The sequence below is a fragment of the Delphinapterus leucas genome, chromosome 16, assembly GCF_059928025.1.
Source record: "Delphinapterus leucas isolate spDelLeu-1000000601 "Yukka" chromosome 16, BTC_Dleu_Yukka2, whole genome shotgun sequence".
NCBI lineage: Eukaryota > Metazoa > Chordata > Mammalia > Artiodactyla > Monodontidae > Delphinapterus > Delphinapterus leucas.
The window spans coordinates 33576652-33594674 of NC_143144.1; the positions used below are offsets into that span (position 1 = coordinate 33576652).

The 18023-nt window shown below is 55.7% G+C and overlaps 1 protein-coding gene across 1 annotated transcript in view; it reads right to left on the minus strand.

The window, feature by feature from the left end:
• Positions 1–1053: 1053 nt before the first annotated feature.
• The window catches only part of MAT1A (methionine adenosyltransferase 1A), a 43912-nt gene continuing 26942 nt past the window's right edge, over positions 1054–18023 (minus strand). The window contains exons 2-9 of the mRNA XM_022591005.2: positions 14458–14535; positions 13508–13630; positions 10645–10757; positions 10146–10289; positions 5648–5866; positions 4315–4497; positions 3845–3978; positions 1054–3174 (exon numbers count right to left, since the gene is read on the minus strand). Coding sequence (XP_022446713.1) covers positions 3072–3174; positions 3845–3978; positions 4315–4497; positions 5648–5866; positions 10146–10289; positions 10645–10757; positions 13508–13630; positions 14458–14535 — 1097 coding nt within the window. The 3' untranslated portion in view covers positions 1054–3071. The remainder of the gene's footprint in view (positions 3175–3844; positions 3979–4314; positions 4498–5647; positions 5867–10145; positions 10290–10644; positions 10758–13507; positions 13631–14457; positions 14536–18023) is intronic.

Below are 18023 nucleotides of genomic sequence, written 5' to 3' on the forward strand. Positions count from 1 at the left end.
CTCCCCCCCCTCCCGCTCCTCCCCCCACCCCCTGCCCACGGCTCCCTTCCCGTCTCCTTTGCTATTTCATTTCCCTGACACTTTGACACTTGGGAACTTCATGGCCCAGAAAGGGCTTCCCCTCCACGCTTTCACTAATTATTCGGCCTTTGATGCCTGCAGAGCCATTCTTCTACCACCTTCCCTCCTGGGCACATATCCTAACACGTGCATCTTTCTATTTATGTGTTCTCATGTGTATTATTTTCTAGGAAATGTAGTCATTGCACAGCCCAGGCAATAGCCTCTAGAGCACAGGTCTCCTCTGCCGCACTCCCAGGTCTGTCCTTCCTGGCGCCCTGGTCAGCCTGTCTTGCGCTGGGGTGCCACCAGAAACCTCTTTCCGCAGTCTCTCCGTCCTCCGGACGTTTCCCCAGAGCTGACCCCCTCCCCGCCGCCTGCTCTGACCATGCCCCGGGACGACCTCTCCGGGGGCTCCTGCGGGGACAATCCCTCATCCAAACGATGGTCTGTTAACTCTCGTCACGAGACGTGTGAAGGGAAACGTGCACCCACTGAAGGCCTGGCTCGTCCCTCTGCCAGCCAACCCCCTTCATTCACTCACCTCACTTCAGTCACTGAACCGGCTGACAAATACTGCACGAGCGCCCGCCTCGTGCCAGGCTTACTGCAGACAACACGCAGGGAGGGGCGGCAGAAGGAACCAGGTGAGGACAAGGGGCACACTCTGAAGCCACCTGCCAGCCAGGTGCCCTCGGCCACACTCCCATCCCACTTCGGGCCTCAGGGTCTCCACGTGTGACATGGGTTGGCTAGGAATGCCTACCTCTGGGCGGCGTGCTGCAGAATGAATACGGTGATGCAGTGATGCCGCAGGAGGTGGCACGAGACGCCTTAACCTGTGTTGGCTGGACCCCGCACACACGGGATCGGAGGGACCCTGGCTGGCAAACCCCGAGGGCAGGACACCTGCTTCGCTGCGGGACGGGGATCAGGTGATGTTACTTGGAGGGGAGGCTTCTAGGGGGTTGTGGACAAAAACTAAGCACAGGGTACTTGCTCCTTGTGTTTTTATTCACCAGTTTAGCAGGAACTATTAACAAATAGACTCTAGTTTCATATAAACAGTGTTGACCCAAAAAAACCTTGTTTCTCCGGCGGGTGGGGAAAGTATAAAATTCTGAATTTTCACTTCGAATATGGCCCAAGTTAGAGGAACTCAGCCACCTGCAAGGCTGAGCCTCCCTCTCCCGAAAGGAACTCAAGACTTCCTGGGTGACCTGGAGCCCTGAGAGAGACCTGAGCTTCCGTATCACACACACCAGCTCTAGGCTTTTATGGAGATCTGGGCTTCTTTCTCTGCCCTGAACAAGCTGCCTTTTCCCTGAGGGGAAGACAAAGCCAAGGGTCTTCGTGCTTCAGGCCTAGAGCCCAGCTGCTGGCCGTCTGCCACCCAGATGAGGCTTCCTGGGCTGTGTCTCCCAGCCAGATCCAGCACTGTGTGCCCCAGAAAGAAGGCCAGTCCCCAGTGTTCTCCAGAAGCCGGAGGCCCCTACCTGAGCCTGTGGTCTGGGGAGCTGGGGAGAACGTAGAGGTGCAGCTGTCAGAGGCCCAGGCTGAGGAAGGGGGATGGGGGGAGTGGGTGCCGGCCACAGATAGAAAGGCTGGGGAACGTGCAGCTTCCAAGACCCCGGTGCGCAAAGGAGCACCCAGGACCTCAGGGGTAGGGCTGCCCCCAGAGGCTGCCTGGTAAAGGCAGAAATCACCTCTTGACATCCTGATTTATCTCCCATTAGGAGTCAAGCCCTGCCACTTTGAGTCACCATTTAACATCTGATATTCAGGCCTTAGGGCTGTCCTCTCTGGAAGTGGGGTCTGAGGGGCTCACCCACTGATTCTAACAGCAGTCAGGCTGCAGGGGTTACAGAGGGGCCAGAGAGAGAGAGAGAGAGAGCCGTGGAGGACACAGGGTTCCATCCCCTGTTTAAGGGCCAAGCAGGAGGAACACGGCTCCTGCTCTAGGAAGCCCAATGGGACAGGACTGGCCTTGGACCCTTTCCCCAGGGGTCCACAGGCCCAGCCCTGCATGTCCCTGAGTGGTCAGGGGCTGGGATTATACCGCTGCCTCTTAATTCCCAACTCCAGCCCAGCCCCGTGGGCCAGGATAGCCAGCGCACCCCAAACTGTCTTCTGAAATGAAAGAGGCAAAGGAAACACCCCTCTGGGTCTGTCCTGACTCTGCAGATCATGGCCCAGGGCTCACCGAGGGCTTAATCCCCTAATTCCCAGAGACCTCAAGTCTTCAGGACAGAGGTCACAGCCTCATCTCAATGCACCTGGTCATCGCTCAGACCTGTCTCTGGCATGAGATGGGGGCGCTGGCGGGGGGAGACACGGTGTATGGGCTCCCGCTCTCACATCTAGGCCCTGACCCACGCAGCTATGGAGCCTTGTGAAAGCTACTTCGGCTTCCCCATCTATACATGCAGGTAACACAGGGGGTCACCTCACTGTGTTGCAGTGAAGAAGAAATGAGATCAGTGAGTAGCTCGGTCCCTTACACACTAGACGCTCTCACCCCTGCCACAAGCCCAGCCTGGGAGGGCCTCTGGAAGGCCTGGGCTCAGGACGCTGACCGCACGGCCGCAGACGTGAGGGGCAGCCCCGGCACACCCAGGCCCACACGGAGCCCTGAGATCTGTGCCATGTGCTGCCCTCGGCACACGCCAGGGAGGCAGGGGCTGGTCAGCGTCCAGGCCGTGGTGGAAGGTGAGCGAGGGGATTTACTGCCGACACGAGTGGGATTTCCACTAAATTCGCATCGCCTTGGCCTGAGGGAGAGGCAGGGGAACCTCGTGACTGTCCTCACGAGGAGATCTGAGCCCGGCACCAGGAGGCCCACTCCTCCTGCTAAATCAGAGGGGCCTGGCTTTGCCAGGGAGGCGGCAGTGGGTGGGCAAGGCCCAGCCCGGGGTCTGGGAGATCTGAGAGTTGGGGTCCTAGAAAAGAGGAACACGGCTCTGTTCCACCCAGATGCCTCCACGGTGCGGCCAGGCCTGGTCCCACCAGCACTAAAACACAAGCTTTTTCGGAACTTCCCAGGGGAACTCGCTTCTTCCGAAATGGCCGTAGCATGCCGTCTTCTGGTAGACGGGCTTCTTCAAATCCAAGTCCCTGTGTGTTCAGCAGAAAAAAAGGTCATTTCTAATGGAAAAAGAGCAGAGTTTCTTCCTCTGAATTTGGGCACAGGAGCAATTAAGAGACTACGACAGTCTGTGTGGGTGGTGTTACCCACCTGAGAACAACTAACTCCCTGTAAGTGTTCTGTCTCCGCCATGCCACGTCTTACGAGGTGACTGCCACTGGTGCTTAGGAAACAGGCTCAGAGTTCAGGGACAGCCCGGCTGATCACACAAATGCAGCAGGAACCAGGGATTTGAACTCTGGCCTACTCTCCACTCCACTCACTTGCCCAGACCGACATCAACACCGCCAAGCTCCACGCAGCAGGGGTGGCATCAGAAACGAGAGCAGGTGGGGCTGGACTTGCCGACTAAATTCCCAGCCAACGGGCCTCGTGATTATTTTCCTAAGATTCCCCACCTGCTCAAAGATGGTCCCCCTGGGGTCAGGATCTGCTGGGCCAGCAGGGACCCGACCCAGCCGCCTTCAACCTGAAAACCAGACATCCTGCATTTGGGGTTTGCACTGTGCTGGACCAAGAGCCTGAAGCCCCTCCTGCTTCTGCGAGGCTGAACATCCTTCCTTCTGCTTCCCTTTCCAGTGAGCTGAGCACCGGGTGAGGGAAGAGGGTCCTGCCCAACAGAGGGGGCGGTCCTTTTACCTAACGATGACGCCAGGCCGAAGGTCGAAGTTCTTGTTGACCACATCCAGCAGCTCTCTCTCTGTCTTCTGGGACGTTCCGTAGGTGAAGATGGAAATGGACAGTGGCTCGGCCACACCAATGGCATAGGACACCTTCCAGAAGAGTCCAGGGTCAAGGACGGGCCCCTTGCAGAGACCCTGACATCCTCAGGGAGGGGATGCGGAAACCACACACACCCTGCCCAACACGTTCCCCCAGCCCCCCATCTGCCTAGAAATCCCTGCCATCTTCACGGTGGGCAGTTTCTGTACGTGCCCCGCTGCCTGAAGACTTGTTTTCCCGCTCCCAGGTTTGCAGGGCACCGGCCACAGAGCCCAACACGACACACACAGAGTCGCATCCTCCGGCAAAGTGTGGGCCTTCCCCTAGGCCAGGGTGCCCTTACTCAGGGTAGACCTGGGGGTCCGAGCCGGGGGGCTCCGACCCACCTGCACAAGCACTCTCCGGCAGAGCCCCGCCTTCACCAGGGACTTGGCCACCCAGCGGGCAGCGTACGCGGCCGAGCGGTCGACCTTGGTGTAGTCCTTCCCGGAGAAGGCGCCCCCGCCGTGCGCCCCCCAGCCGCCATAGGTGTCCACAATGATCTTACGGCCAGTGACGCCTGCATCCCCCTGCGGAGGGAAAGGAAGACACAGAGGGAGGATGTGGGAGGAGGGGGCGGCCAAAGCACTGCAGTGGCTGCTGGACCACAACTTGGAGGTGGTCCCCGAAGCTTCTGGGGGCACACATTCCAAAGGCCCCTTGGCTGGGAGTCAGCCAGAAACCCTGGGCTCTAATCCCAGTTCAATCACTGACTAGTCACAGAAGTCAGGTCACCTGTCAGAGCCTCGTCAGAAAGGGCAAAGGGTGGGCCAGCTGGGGTCACAGCCCGCTCGTAAAGCCTTTGTTTGTAGGAGTCAATCATAACGGAGAAATCCAAGCGCAGGAGGAAACCGCGCTGTGACAAATACACCCCGGGCTGTGCCCCGGCTGGTGCCACCCGGCAAACGTTAAGTTGCCCATTTCCTCAAGTGTCTGCTCTGTGCATCTCTGTCAACAAAGACGTTTGGGGGCGGAGGGGGGGGTCTCTATGTTTCTCTGTTAAATGATGTGGGGGAAGTCTGCATACTATACCATCCCCCCCATCCCGCTTAGAGATCCACAGTTCACAGCAGCATGCCGAGGCCCTGAGAAGTCCTGCAGGAAAACACAGTGAGCTGTGCCTTCCTTTCACCCTGGGTTTCTGCGCTACTTTGGCTATAGCACCCAACCCAGGGACTCCGCTTTGCGGCAACACGTCCACAGGGAGGTGCCCCGGCAGTGGTCAGCAGCCTCTCGGAGGGTCTAGGGCACTCTCCGACTGCTCACGCCGGCTGCACAGGAGAAAGGGGCACCCCCACGTCCCCATCTAAAACACAGCCCCACCTTGGTGCCCACAAGAGCTGCAGGTCACGTGTGGCCAAGACCCAGGAAGCGCCACCCGGGCAAGCTCAGCGCCCATGATGGTGAGTTAGCCCCGGGCAGGGTCAGGCGGCAGCTGGACACGTGTGAGATGTCTCGAGGGGGAGGGCCAGGCAGCACTGAGGGGGAGCCTCCTGGGGACATGTCCCCGTTCCCCCTGTACTCAAGGGCGCACAGCAGGCTTCACAGAACAAGCTGACTTCACATTTCGTCCAGGGCCAGACCTGCCTGGCCAAGCCACACAAAGCCACCACCCTCCTGTGGCCTTTGCACTCAGGGAGGTAAGCAAAGGCAGGGCCTCACGCAGAGCCGAGGACGCACCTGGGGGCCTCCGATGACAAACCGCCCGCTGGGCTGCAGGTGGTAGATGGTGTCCTTGTCCAGGTACTGGGCCGGCACCACGGCCCTGATCACCTGCTCCTTCAGCGCCCTGCGCATGTCCTCCAGCGTTATGTCTTCGTTGTGCTGCACGGAGATGACGATGGTGTGGATGCGCACGGGGATGACTGCGCCGCTCTCCTGCATGTACTGCACTGTCACCTGGCGGGGGGCAGGGAGGGAGGAAACGTCGTGAGGCCCTGCCCTGAGCTGAGGACACACTGTTGCCAGGCGCAGGTGCCCAGGAGGCAGGCAGGGCTCCCAGGAGCCAGAGGGAGCCCCTGTCCTCAAAGGGCCTTCAGGCAAGTTCATCTGACACATTCTTAAACTGGATAACTGCCTGGTGCTGTGAGATGACTGGGCATGAGGCACAAGCTATTCCCACCTGGGACCACAATCAGTGCCACTTGGAGACTCGGGTGTCACAGAGTTTCCGCTCTGTGACCCGCTAGGCTCCACTCCTCCTACCTCAGAGGGCTCTGGGTGCCAGCAAATGTCCCTCTGCCAAAGCCCTGTCTTGACCCTCCGTGGCCCAGGACCAAGACACCCCGGCTCCCACCAAGGAACACAGGAGTCCACAGGCCACACGCCCACTGCTCCGGCCCCCCCGGTGGAGGAGCTCTGGAAGCATACGGGGCCAGAGGCCTCGCCTGCTGGAGGGACAGGGTGACAGGGACTCGAGCCAGGAGGACTGAAGTGGAGGGAGCAGCAAGCTCTGGGTCACCAGCCTCTGTGTGTCTGCACAAAAGCAAGGAAAAGCAGAGCGCGTGGAGGGAAGGATCCTGCCTGCAGCTCCCACGCAGGGCAGGCCACAGGGACAGAGCGGGGGTTCACTCCCTCCAGCGTGGGTCAGTTCTGTGCCCACTCTATGTGTTATCGATGAATATTTAAACCATCCCAGCAAGATCGGCATTACTGTCTCCACTTTACAAATGAGGAAGACCAGGCTCTGAGAAGTGAAACAACTTCCCTGAAGTCACACGTCAGTCAGTGAAAAGCCCAGGAGCCAACAGTGCTCTGCCTGCCCCCAACGCTGTGCCCCGCCCAGAGCAGCACGGAGAAAATGCCTCTGCACTCTGTCCTCTACCGACGCGTCAGGAGGGCGCGAGAGCCCGACGTCACAGCCTGAGGTGTCCGGTGACGAAGGACAGCAGCCTGGGCACCCTGGGCTTACAGAGCGAGAGGGAAAGGGATGGTGAGGATGGCCGATGAGGCTGGGAAAAGAAAAGAGAAGCCAGCAAAACACACTCAGCCAGACCGAGTGTGTACCGTACGCGACAAGCCATGCCAAAAGTGAGAAGCTGTTACCAGCCCCACTTTAAAGACAAGAAAGCTGAGGTTCCAGAACATAAACGCTCTAGAGCTCAAGATCGCACAGCCAGCAGAGGTGGGCTGTGACCTTGCGCTGTGCGGCCTGGTGCCTGCAGCTCTGCCCAGCACAAGGTCGTCACCCAAGACCCTCAAGGCTGGAGCCACAGGCCCCGTCACTACCCGAGGCAGCACGGACCCACAAGGGCAGTGCCCAGAGGGGCTGTGCGCCTGCAGGAGTGCAGCTACGCTGTGTGGTCTGGCAGGGACACTGGCCGGCAGGCACATGACTGCTCCCCACCCCAAGGGCCTTGACAGTACCACAGGGCAGCAAACAGCGGCCCCTGGGGCTATGCCTGAGGCGAGGTCCCGGCCTGCCCAAAGGCCCCTCAGATATCCATCAAACACGGGACGTGTATCAAACTCTACTCTATGTCCTGCCTGGTCCAAAGAGCCAAAGGGTGGGATCCAGCAGAAAGAAGGGAAAGAGCCCTGACCCCACGATGCCTGATCCTAGTAAGATGGGCAGACGCACACCGCCTGTGCTCTGAGAGCAGCCCTTTAATGCTGGGCCGCGTGCACACAGGGCCCTGGGAGAGGGAGCTGGAGTTGGGGGCTTGGCGGGCTCCAGAGGGGAGGCCCTGTGGCGGCTCTGGGACCAGGCCTGCTGCACCTGGCCTCAGGAGAAGGCTCCTATCCTGCGCGGCTGCTGAGGCCCATCTCCACTGCTAGCGACTCCCCGGCCCTGCCACAAACCCCAAGCAGAGCTGTGGCAGAGCAAAGGGCCCCAAGCATCGCTCTTATCTCATCACGTCAGCAAGATGTGGGGAAAAGTACACTGTGGAAAACACAACTCTGGCCAGGTACAAAAATAGCCATCCGTGCTGCCACTCAGTTCTCAGTATCAGCAGCAAGAATTTGCTCAGGTGGAAAGGTTCCTCCTGTTCACAGTCGACACTTGGGTAGATGACGAAAATCCTTTACCAGTAAGGTGTAGAGGAGAAGGCCGACATTGTTCCCGGCAGGGTGCCCGTCCCAGTGCAGCAGCTGCGTGGAGGCCGGCCGAGGGCCTCAGGGAGAGGCTCCGTCAGCAGACCCCCGCACCCTCTCTGATGCCCGCTGGCTCAGGGCCTGCCTGCGGCAGGGGAGCGAGGCCGACTTTGGTATCCAAAGTAGCATTTGTAAGAGAATTCAGTGTCTCCTTGCAAGAAGGGAAAGCCTGGAAGAGCCCATCCTCCCCTCCCTCCCTCACTGCCTTCTGAACTCAGAAACGTTCTATTACTAAGCAAACACAGGAGACCTTTCCTATCTCAGCGGGTCCAGTAGGTGGACCCTCCAGTCCTTACCCTCAGGCGGGGAGAAGGAAACCCGAGTCACCCCACTTACTTCCTCCCATCCCTGTTCTAGGATTTCCTTTTCTGTGAATCTCCAACCTGCTTCCCATCACAGCACGGCTCTGGCACAGGACGGGGAGGGCTCTTTTCTTTTGGTACCATCACAGTCTACATGTTTTAGCTCTCCTGCCCACAACCTCAAAGAACACCTGAGGGATGCTCATGATTCCACTTCTCACCTTGGGGGTCATGTGGATAACACCAGAAGTCCCAAGGGTGGGTTTCTTTTAGGCCACAGAGGTACTCCCTCGCCCCAGGTACAGCCGATACGCAGCTTCTGCCTTGTGTGGCCTTACACTTGGGGTGAGAAGGATGCACCTCTGTGAAGCTGGAGGAACGGGACAGAGTCGCGTGCACCGCGCTGAGCTATAAAACCACGGGAGCCAAATTCCAAGTGTGGGGTCAAGAGGAGGTCCCACCTGAGGGCGGCCAGAGAAGACCATGAGGAGGTGGGAACTATGCTGGCCACTGATGGACAGGTGGGGGCCAGAGAAAGCTTCCAAGGAAGGCGAAGTGTGGGAGCGCAGGTGCAAAGCACCGAGAAAAAAGGGGAGCGTGAGTGAAAGGATATGGTTTAAGCAAAGACTGGGGGTGGGGACAGAAGAAGGTAAAGCTGGAAGACCATACAAGGCGTTAAATACCAGAATAACGAGTAGGAAGGAGGCAGAAAGTTGTAGACAATTCTGAGCAGATACAAGGAAATTAAAAGTGAAGCCCAAAGGGAATTAACTGAAGTTTCCAGGCAGGGAGAACCTTTGGGAGGACACAGCACTGTTCCTGGGCCTGGCCTGGGAAATGGGGCCGGAGCGGAAGGGATGCACTAGAGGGAAAACGGGAGCCCAGGTAGAGTGGAGACAGACAGGGCTGGGAAAGGTGGGCTCCATCACACTCCTTCAGCTGAGGAGAGCTCCCGGGGCCCGGGTGTTTGCTGGGTGAATGAGAAATGGGGCAGGTGATTCAGTTAGACCTGCAGGTGGAAGATCTGGAAGCGGAGCGTGCAGAGGTGAAAGCTGGATTCACAAGCGTGGACAGGAGGAAAGAGCGTGGAAGAGGAAGTGCCAAGACCCCGCTGGAGTGTGGAAGAGGAGCTGGGGAAGGAAGCCTTGAGGAAAGTGGCCATCAGGGCCATCAGGATGCAGGGAGAGGAGGCGGACAGGAGGCCTCTGCGTGTGCCAACACGTGCCATCACCACCGGCCTTCAAATAGTACAGACTTCGGTGCGGATTTCTTCACTGCAGGGAGCACAGGGGTCAGGGCGGCTTGCCACAGAGAGTCAGAATCGGCAAAGCCTTTTTATGAGAAACAAAGCGAAAGGGCCACAGCGAGCTGCAGACAGTACTCGTTCACGGTGTGTTCAAGGTTTGCTCAAGACGTGGAGACCTGATAGGCAGCGACCGACAGTCTGAAACCTGTTACAGAGGAGGTTTGTGGCAGGAATTGGGGAATCATATTACGAGAGTCAACTTATGCTAAGAAAGCCCCCCCCACTAAAAACGTAGAACTGCTCTTTTCATTTTTCTGTGTCTTCTGAAATTTTTCATAATAAAGTGTTGGGGGCAGGGGAGAAAAGATCTGGAGCTGAAGATTTTTGAAACAAATAGTTCTTTTCAGAATCAACAATTCTCTGAATGCCCAGACGGAACATTTGGATCTAACAACGATCAGAATAAAGAGGAAGGGGGGGTGGCGTTTGAGGCACGCGTCTGGAGCCCCACAGGGGGCGGAGGGCAGGGGCTCACCTGCGTCTTGGAGTCAGGCCGCAGCCAGGGGAGCTGCCCCGAGCGCCGCAGTTCCGCCATGCGGGCGTTGAGTCTGTGCGCCAGGATGATGGTGAGGGGCATGCACTCCTCCGTCTCGTCTGTGGCGTAGCCGAACATCAGGCCCTGCAGCAGACACCTGCTTCAGACCACAGGCAACAACCCTCCTCAAATCTAAAGCCCCACTGGCCCTCCATCCTCGCGGGTATGTAACTTTTGCACTGGGCACTTGTGGAGGGGAAGACGTGGTCCCCGAACTCAACACTCTAGAAGGGGAGACAAGCCCACACCGGGTGTCCCCAACCCTCCCTGCCCTCAAGTCGCTACCCTGAAGAAGGGGTGACTCACTCCAGGCATGGGGACGGGGGTCTACCCCATAGTGCATTCAGTCCATGATGCATGAACTTCCCCGGCTAGCCCCTCACACAGAGCACACTGCACTACCGTCCTGACGCAGGGCCAACGCTCAGCGTTTAGTGACCTGGTCTCCGGCACCGACATCCTCTTCGTTTCTGTCCAGATGGACACACTGGGCAATATCCGGGGACTGCTGCTCCAAAGCCACCAGCACGTTGCAGGTCTTGAAGTCAAAGCCTAGGCACAAGGAGAGCAGACCTGAGCAGAGGGAGGCTGGAGCCCCTGGGGGACTGCTCGGCACACGACAGGGCACTTAGCGGCGTGGGTGGTCTCTCCACCATCCGTCTGGGCCCAGAGCTGAGGCCCAGGATGGGGAACATCAGTATCCTTCCCATCCTATCACGTGCAACTCTTCAGTCAAAAACAATCCTCCACAGAGTATTAAATTACACCTCGATTATAAATATATATCCTGCACAGAGCGGCAGTATGAAGGCCAGGTAACAGCTACAGCTGCCCTGGCTGAAGGGCAGGTGCGTGACTCACGGCCCTGCCCCCTCTGCCCCTCCCAGAGGCACCTCCCAGGACCCGGTGGAAAATCACTGCACTGAATGAGCATCAAGGGCCCTTTCAACACTGCCGTTCAGAAGCCCAGGCACACGCCAAACCCAAGCATCAAATATACTGAACAATATGGTGCATGTGAACCATCCAGAGACACTCCCAGAGCCAGAGTCCCCTGAGCCTGAGACGTGCCCGCGGCCTGAGGCCGAGGCCCCTTCAGGCCATCCCCAAAGCTCAAGCACAGAGCTGGAGGCCAGTCCCCCGCAGGTGGGGACAGTGGGCTGGGGCCTGGGACACGGAGTCTTGGGTAGCAGCAGCCCAGGCCAAGGAGCCCTGAGAGGGAGCCGCCGGGCAGACAGCACAATCTCCCCGACACTGGTCCTCACTGGGCTCAGCTACAGGACGGACACAAATGAGGAGCTAAAACGCACAGAGGCCGCACCACAGAGACACGTAACAGTGACGAGATGACTGTCACCCTCTTTCCAGTCTGTCCTCCTACCCATGTGGGCTTATTAAAACAAACAAAACCACAAAAAAGCCTAGGTTCGATCTATCGTTTATGCTCATGCTTCAAGTGGGGACCTGCCGCCAAAGGAAGTAAACCGGAAACTGCTCAGCTCCAGCCAGGCCTTCCCGGCTGAGAGCTCTCAGCCAATGGGATCTCGGGCTTAGCCTTAAACACGACCTCCTTTGCCACCTCCACTAGGGCTCTCTGCCTAGAATGCTCCTCCTCTGCCTCCCACCCCCCTCCACAAGTCCATCTAGCTCTCTGAAAACATCCTTGGACCGTCCCCGCCGCAGCTCTTCACTGCACACTGCCTCCGACTGGCCGCCGGGCACCCTGTACTGTATCACTAATGCCAGGCAGTGCCCCCACTCAGGAGCCATCAGGCCACCTCTGTCCTCCGCAGCCCCTGCTCGCAGTGCAGGTTTCTGAATGCACAAGCCAAGGAACAACCTTTAGGGAACAACCTTTAGCTGCCAAGGACTTACCTCCTCACTCCGGGTCTAAATAATAAATCTTCTTAGCGCTGAAAATTAAAGGCTCCAAGTGACTCAGGAGAACAGAGTTCAGGGGACTAAGGGGAGAGGAGGAGGGCTTGGAAGGGGCAGGGGGAGCCACTAGCCTAGGGCCTTGTGGCTGCAGGCCAGCCCGCAGCCTGCTGGCCGCTTGGTGCAGGCGCACTGACAGGCACAGGTGGGCGCGCTCCCACTCCTCCCTTTCCGGGGGACGTTGTACCTCCGGGAAACGTTCCTGCTGCCTAACGCAGAGCAAGGTTCGCTCTTGAACAAGGTCTAAGTGTACATAAACAAGTCGGCTCTTCCTGGTAGAACAGGGCGAAGGCTCTGCGTGGTAACGTGTCAGGAGGCTGCTGCTCTGGGACGACGCGTCTCCTCCGCGGACACCCCGCATGCTGGCTGGGAGAACCGACCTGTACTCACTGGTTTCCTCCCAGCGATTCTTGATATACCCCCAAAACTTTCGTGTGCTCAAGCGAGTCCTTTGGGCGAGCCAGAAGGTGGCTGCACTGAGCTTCTGTGTGTCCGCGCCCTCACGCAGAGAGACCCTCTCTCACTTATGGAGATGCGTGCACGTCACCCCAGCCTGCCCTGACCCACAAAGATGCCACACGTCAGCCCAAACAACCCATAAGTACAACGTAGTGTACACTGGCCCTAGCATCTGGCCCTCGCACCCTGTCCTTTCACGCCCTCCAGGCTGGGCCCCTTCCCAGCCTGCCCGTCCCAGGTGTGGGAGTCTGCTTCAGGGCCCTCAGCTCTCTCCAGCTCTCACCCCCACCCCATCACAGAGCTCTTCCTCAGCTCCCACCAGGGCCTGGGCTCCTTCGCTGGGTTGTAGGCTCCCACACTGCCTGGCACTGGAACTACCCTGGGCCAGCCTGTCTCCTCTGCCTGCTTTCGGCACCCGTTCTGGACTGAGTCCCCTTCTTCTTTGTCTATGTGGGGAAGCAGCATAACTTAGCAGAAAGTGCAGGAGTCCCAACCGGGGGCGGGGGGGGGGGCAGCCACTTACTGATCGTGTCACCTTACACAAGTTAGTGACATATGGACGCTTCAACTTCCTCATCTGCGTAAGGAGCAGAGCAGAGTTCCTCGAACAGTTAGGGAGGAGGATGCACACAGAGACCGGCCCCAGAGCCCGGCAGAGAACACGTCCCCAACAGAGGGCAGCTCCTTGTACTGGGAGCTTCCTCCTCTTCCAAGATGGCAGGACCATGAACAAGACCAGAGTCAGCCATGGCTGGACAGGGGCTGATCCGCCTGGGCTGCCACCCTGTTGTACCAGAGGCTGTGAGCCCTGGACCCTGGGCCTAGGAGCGTTCTTCCCCTGGGAGGCATCTGCTCTTCCAGGAGACGGAGAGCCTCAGGTGGGACTCAGCCCCGGGGCCCTGGCTCACCCTTGGCCGAGTCGTCGTAGCCGATGTGCTTGATGGTGTCCCGCACCACCCGCTGGTAGTCCACCATGGCCATGGAGGTGATCTCCCCGCACAGCAGCACCATGCCCGTCTTACACACCGTCTCTGAAGGGAAGGAGACATGTTAGTGGCCACGTGCTGGCGAAGGGGGCTCCACACCTGGACCTCTCACAGTGCTGAGACAGAGACACGCAAGGAGCCGCAAAAGGAATGGACTCCAGAAGGAACAATCATGATGCTAATAAGGAGAGTAAATCCCGGCACGAGTGCTGATCATCTTCACAGGCCACCCGGAGAACTGCTGCTCGGAAAGAATGGATCACACCTGAGTCTTCATACCTCGCACTTACTATTGCATACTTGCCTGACCCTGAACTACTTATTCGGCCTCAGCTGTTGGATGAAGATAATCATAAGACTGCTTTGTGGATTAGAATGAGACACTAGCTGTATGCGGTCATAAAGAATGCAGAATGCAGCCAACATACGTGAGGCCTCTCCTGCCCCCTTATTGCTAAAACTCCACTGTGGGCTTTAGGCATGGGGTCCTGAGCAGAGAATCGAGGCAGGTTATTTGTAAAGATGTCAGGGTGAAGTCCACCCTCAGAGGGGCACGGGTCCCTACAGTGCTCATTCTGGGGGCTAGGGTGGCCCTGGAGAGGGAAGGGTGGGTCTGTACAGCAAAAAGGACAGGGTGCTGACCATGAGGAGAGCGGGGCTCTGATCTCCATGCCGGGACCCCTACCCCATGACCTTGGCCAAGGCCCTGATTAAGCTGCACCCAAGATCTCCTCAGTAAAGTGAGGGGGCTAGACCTATCACCCCTGGAGCCCTCCAGGCTCTGAAGTCCCCGGCTCTCTGCTGTGCTGAAGGCAAAGGATTCAAGCTCAGCCCACTCAGGTCTCCAGCAGGAGGGATTAGGCGTTTCTTACCGCAGGCCACCTTGGCATTGGGGTCCTGCTTGAGATGCGCATCCAGCACTGCATCGCTGATCTGGTCACAGATCTTATCTGGACAAGAATGAACATGTGTAAGAATCACAGGAATATTAAGCCTAGCAAACTGAAATGTTAAAATAATTAGATATTTCGTCAGTTTACATATCGAATCTACCTAAGAGGACACTTTTTAAATACAAGAAATTATAAATTTTTTGGAATTTTAATTTCTTCCCACTTCTGCCTTAATATTGGATGATGTGTACTATAGAAAGTCATAAAATTCCCTAAAAAAAGAAATATATTCCAAAACCAGTTATAAGAGCCTAAAGCAATTCTCTCTCTCTCACACACACACACACACACACACACATTCCTCGGCATATTCCCTTTAATTCTAACATCTAGAAAAGTCCTAGAAACAGAAGTTAAAACACTAACTGATGACATCAGTAAGATTAGGTGCCAAGAGGCGGACTAGGATGGGACAGACACATGGTACCGCTGGCCCCGCAAGACGCAGTGCGCTGTGTAGAAAATACCACGCCCAGTTCTGGGACTACACCTGTAAGAATCGCGTAAGAGAACCTCTGCACGTTACTGCCACTGCTGTTTTGCAGAATACTTCCACAAGCAGCTCTCAGATCCTTGCCGCCGTCACTCAGCCTCCTGAAAGCCGGATATCCTAACAGCTGGGTTTGACCTCCTCAATCAAGGTGGGACTGACAAAGAGTCCAACATGAACTGGCATTTCATCTTATTCTACGATTTGCCTTAAAGACTCCCCATGGCCTAGGGCTTCCCTGGTGGCGCAGTGGTTAAGAATCCGCCTGCCAACGCAGGGGACACAGGTTCGAGCCCTGGCCCGGGAAGATCCCACATGCCGCGGAGCAACTAAGCCCGTGCGTCACAACTACTGAGCCTGCGCTCTAGAGCCCGCGAGCCACAACTACTGAAGACCACGTGCCTAGAGCCCGTGCTCTGCAACAAGAGAAGCCACAACAATGAGAAGCCCGCGCAACGCAACGAAGAGTAGCCCCCGCTTGCCGCAACTAGAGAAAGCCTGCACGTAGCAACAAACACCCAATGCAGCCAAAAATAAAAACAAGTAAATCAATAAATTTTTAAAAAAAGACTCCCCGTGGTCGAGTATGTAGACACTGTGGAAAAATCCACTCTTGCTTTGGCGTTATGTTCACAAATTCAGAAAAAAAAGTGACATCTATTTACACATATTACATCTCGTTTAGTGTTCAAAAATACCCATAGAGTCTGCTCTTAGTAAATTAATAAGCTTTTTTCCAGCTTTATTTGGGTATAATTGGTATATAAAAATCTGCATATAATTAATGTATGTAATTTGGTAAGTTTGGTCATATGTACATACTTGTATTACCATCACCGCCATCAAGGTTTAATAAACATCCATCACCTCCAAAATCTCCTTGTGTCCCTCCTGTCATTTTTTAAGTTTTTAAATTAAGAATGCAGGTCCAGAATCAAGCATTTCTTCCTTTGGAAGTGCCTATTAAGTTCTGTAGTTAAAATGCTAGTTAATCTGAAGGTGAATTCTCTAATCTTTCCTTCAGAAACTGCTGCTAAACATATATTTGAGTTTTTCTATCTTCCTGCAGATCCTGGTCATAAATCTAGGTTTGCCTGAGTCCATGCCTCTGCAACCCCCTACCAATCATGGCCTCCTGCTGCCCAAATATCCACTTTAGACCCAGCCGTCAGGCCTCCTAGGAGCCACTCACACAACGCCCATGGATGACTCTGCTCGTTTAGACGACACAGGTCACATGTTTCCAGTGCACACGGGGAAATAGGATAAGGGATATTAGGGATAAAGCTGGAGCTGAGCAAGGGTATTAAGACAGCTTCACAGACTAAGATAATGCCTTAGGAGGTCCTTTCTGAACTGTTTCTTGAGGCTTTCGAAATTTCTATCAATATCACTTAGTAGCCTTAAGACAGCCAATGTTGGTTTTCTTGGAAGTTGAAAAAGAAGCATTAATTTTATCTTTCTGATGGAGAGGAGTTCAGCACTGGAATGACAAGCAGAAAGCCACCCAGGAAACTGTCTTAACATGAATGGCTAATTTACAGGGGCAAGCGCAAGGAGAACCAGACAAATTGAAGGGCTGCCATTAAGTAGACAGAACAGCCAACTGAGTGGCTGGAATTTTCATTCTCTGTCCATTGAGCACATCGCTGTGTGTACAATGGGACCACTGGCCACTGCGTGACAAAGCACCCACTTCCTCCGCATGGAGCGAATCCTATCTATGGCCATCTCCTAGCCTGTATATGGCTTTCACACGTCACGGAGCTGTCCAGAATATGTCAGACACAGCAATGGATCCGAGATCATGAGTACAGTAAACCTAGAAGCTTCACAAAGTCGTGCAGAATTAAAGACGCTATTTACATTGAATTGAGCTAAGTCACATACAAAACTCAGTTTAAGCCAAGATTTCTCAATGGCAATACTGACCTTTGAGGCTGGAAAATTTCTTCTTTGTGGGGGATGGTCTTGTGCATTCAGGGTGTTTAGAAGCACACCTGGCCTCTCTCCACTAAGTGCCAGTCTCACCCCACGCCCACCCCGCCCCCCGACAGCTGTGACAGCCAAAACGTTCCAGACACCACAAAATGCCCTTGCGGGAAAGGGGCACACCCTCCCCAGCTGAGAACCAGCGGCTGAAGCATATGGAAGGAGCAGTGCGCTGAGGTATCTAAAGCTGGGCTACGAGGTATGAAAGTTAAAGCTCTTTGAGAAAGAACAAGGATGAGGAAGATGAAAAAAAGTTAGACTTGGTGATGATTAGTGACCAAGAACTTCAAATACTCTAGCGAATTTTGAAGAGGTGCTTAAATACATAAATCAGTGTGTCTGGCCCCAAGGTTCTCCTAGACCAGTGGTTCTGAAAGTGTGGCTCCCTCAGCAGCAGCAGCAGCATCGCCTGGAAACTTCTTAAGAATGCAAATTCTTGAGCCTCACCCAAGATCTACTAAATCAGAAACTCTGGGGGTGGAGCCCAGCACGTTGTGTTCTAACAAGCCCGTGGGGTGACGCTGATGCGCCCTGAAGCCTGGGAGCCACTGTCCCAGAAAGTTGAGGCTCCCACTGTGGTCTTCACGGAAGCCTCTCTCGTTGCCCCACATCACAGTCCTCCTACCTTTCAGAGACCCAATGAAATGCTGGAATTTTCTTCCAGAGATCTGTCTCAGCCCCTGTTTAGGACTCACTGCCGTTCATTTCTAAACTGCACATGCTTTACATGCAAAACTTAGTGACCCGTGGTCTTGCTTGCGGGAACATTCTCTGTTGACTTAAGCTGCTCATTGATAATAAAGCTTTACTCAAAAAAAAAAAAAATCTCTCTATATAGAGTTAATACCTGATGATACATTTTACACGTATGTTTATCCAACCAACCGTGTGTCCTCTGTCGCAGTCCCACTGTGAGGAGATGCTGGTGGTGGGCTGCCGCACAGATCCTCGGCTTCCTTAACTTACCATCTATTATTTGCATAACAAATGACTGTTTTACAAG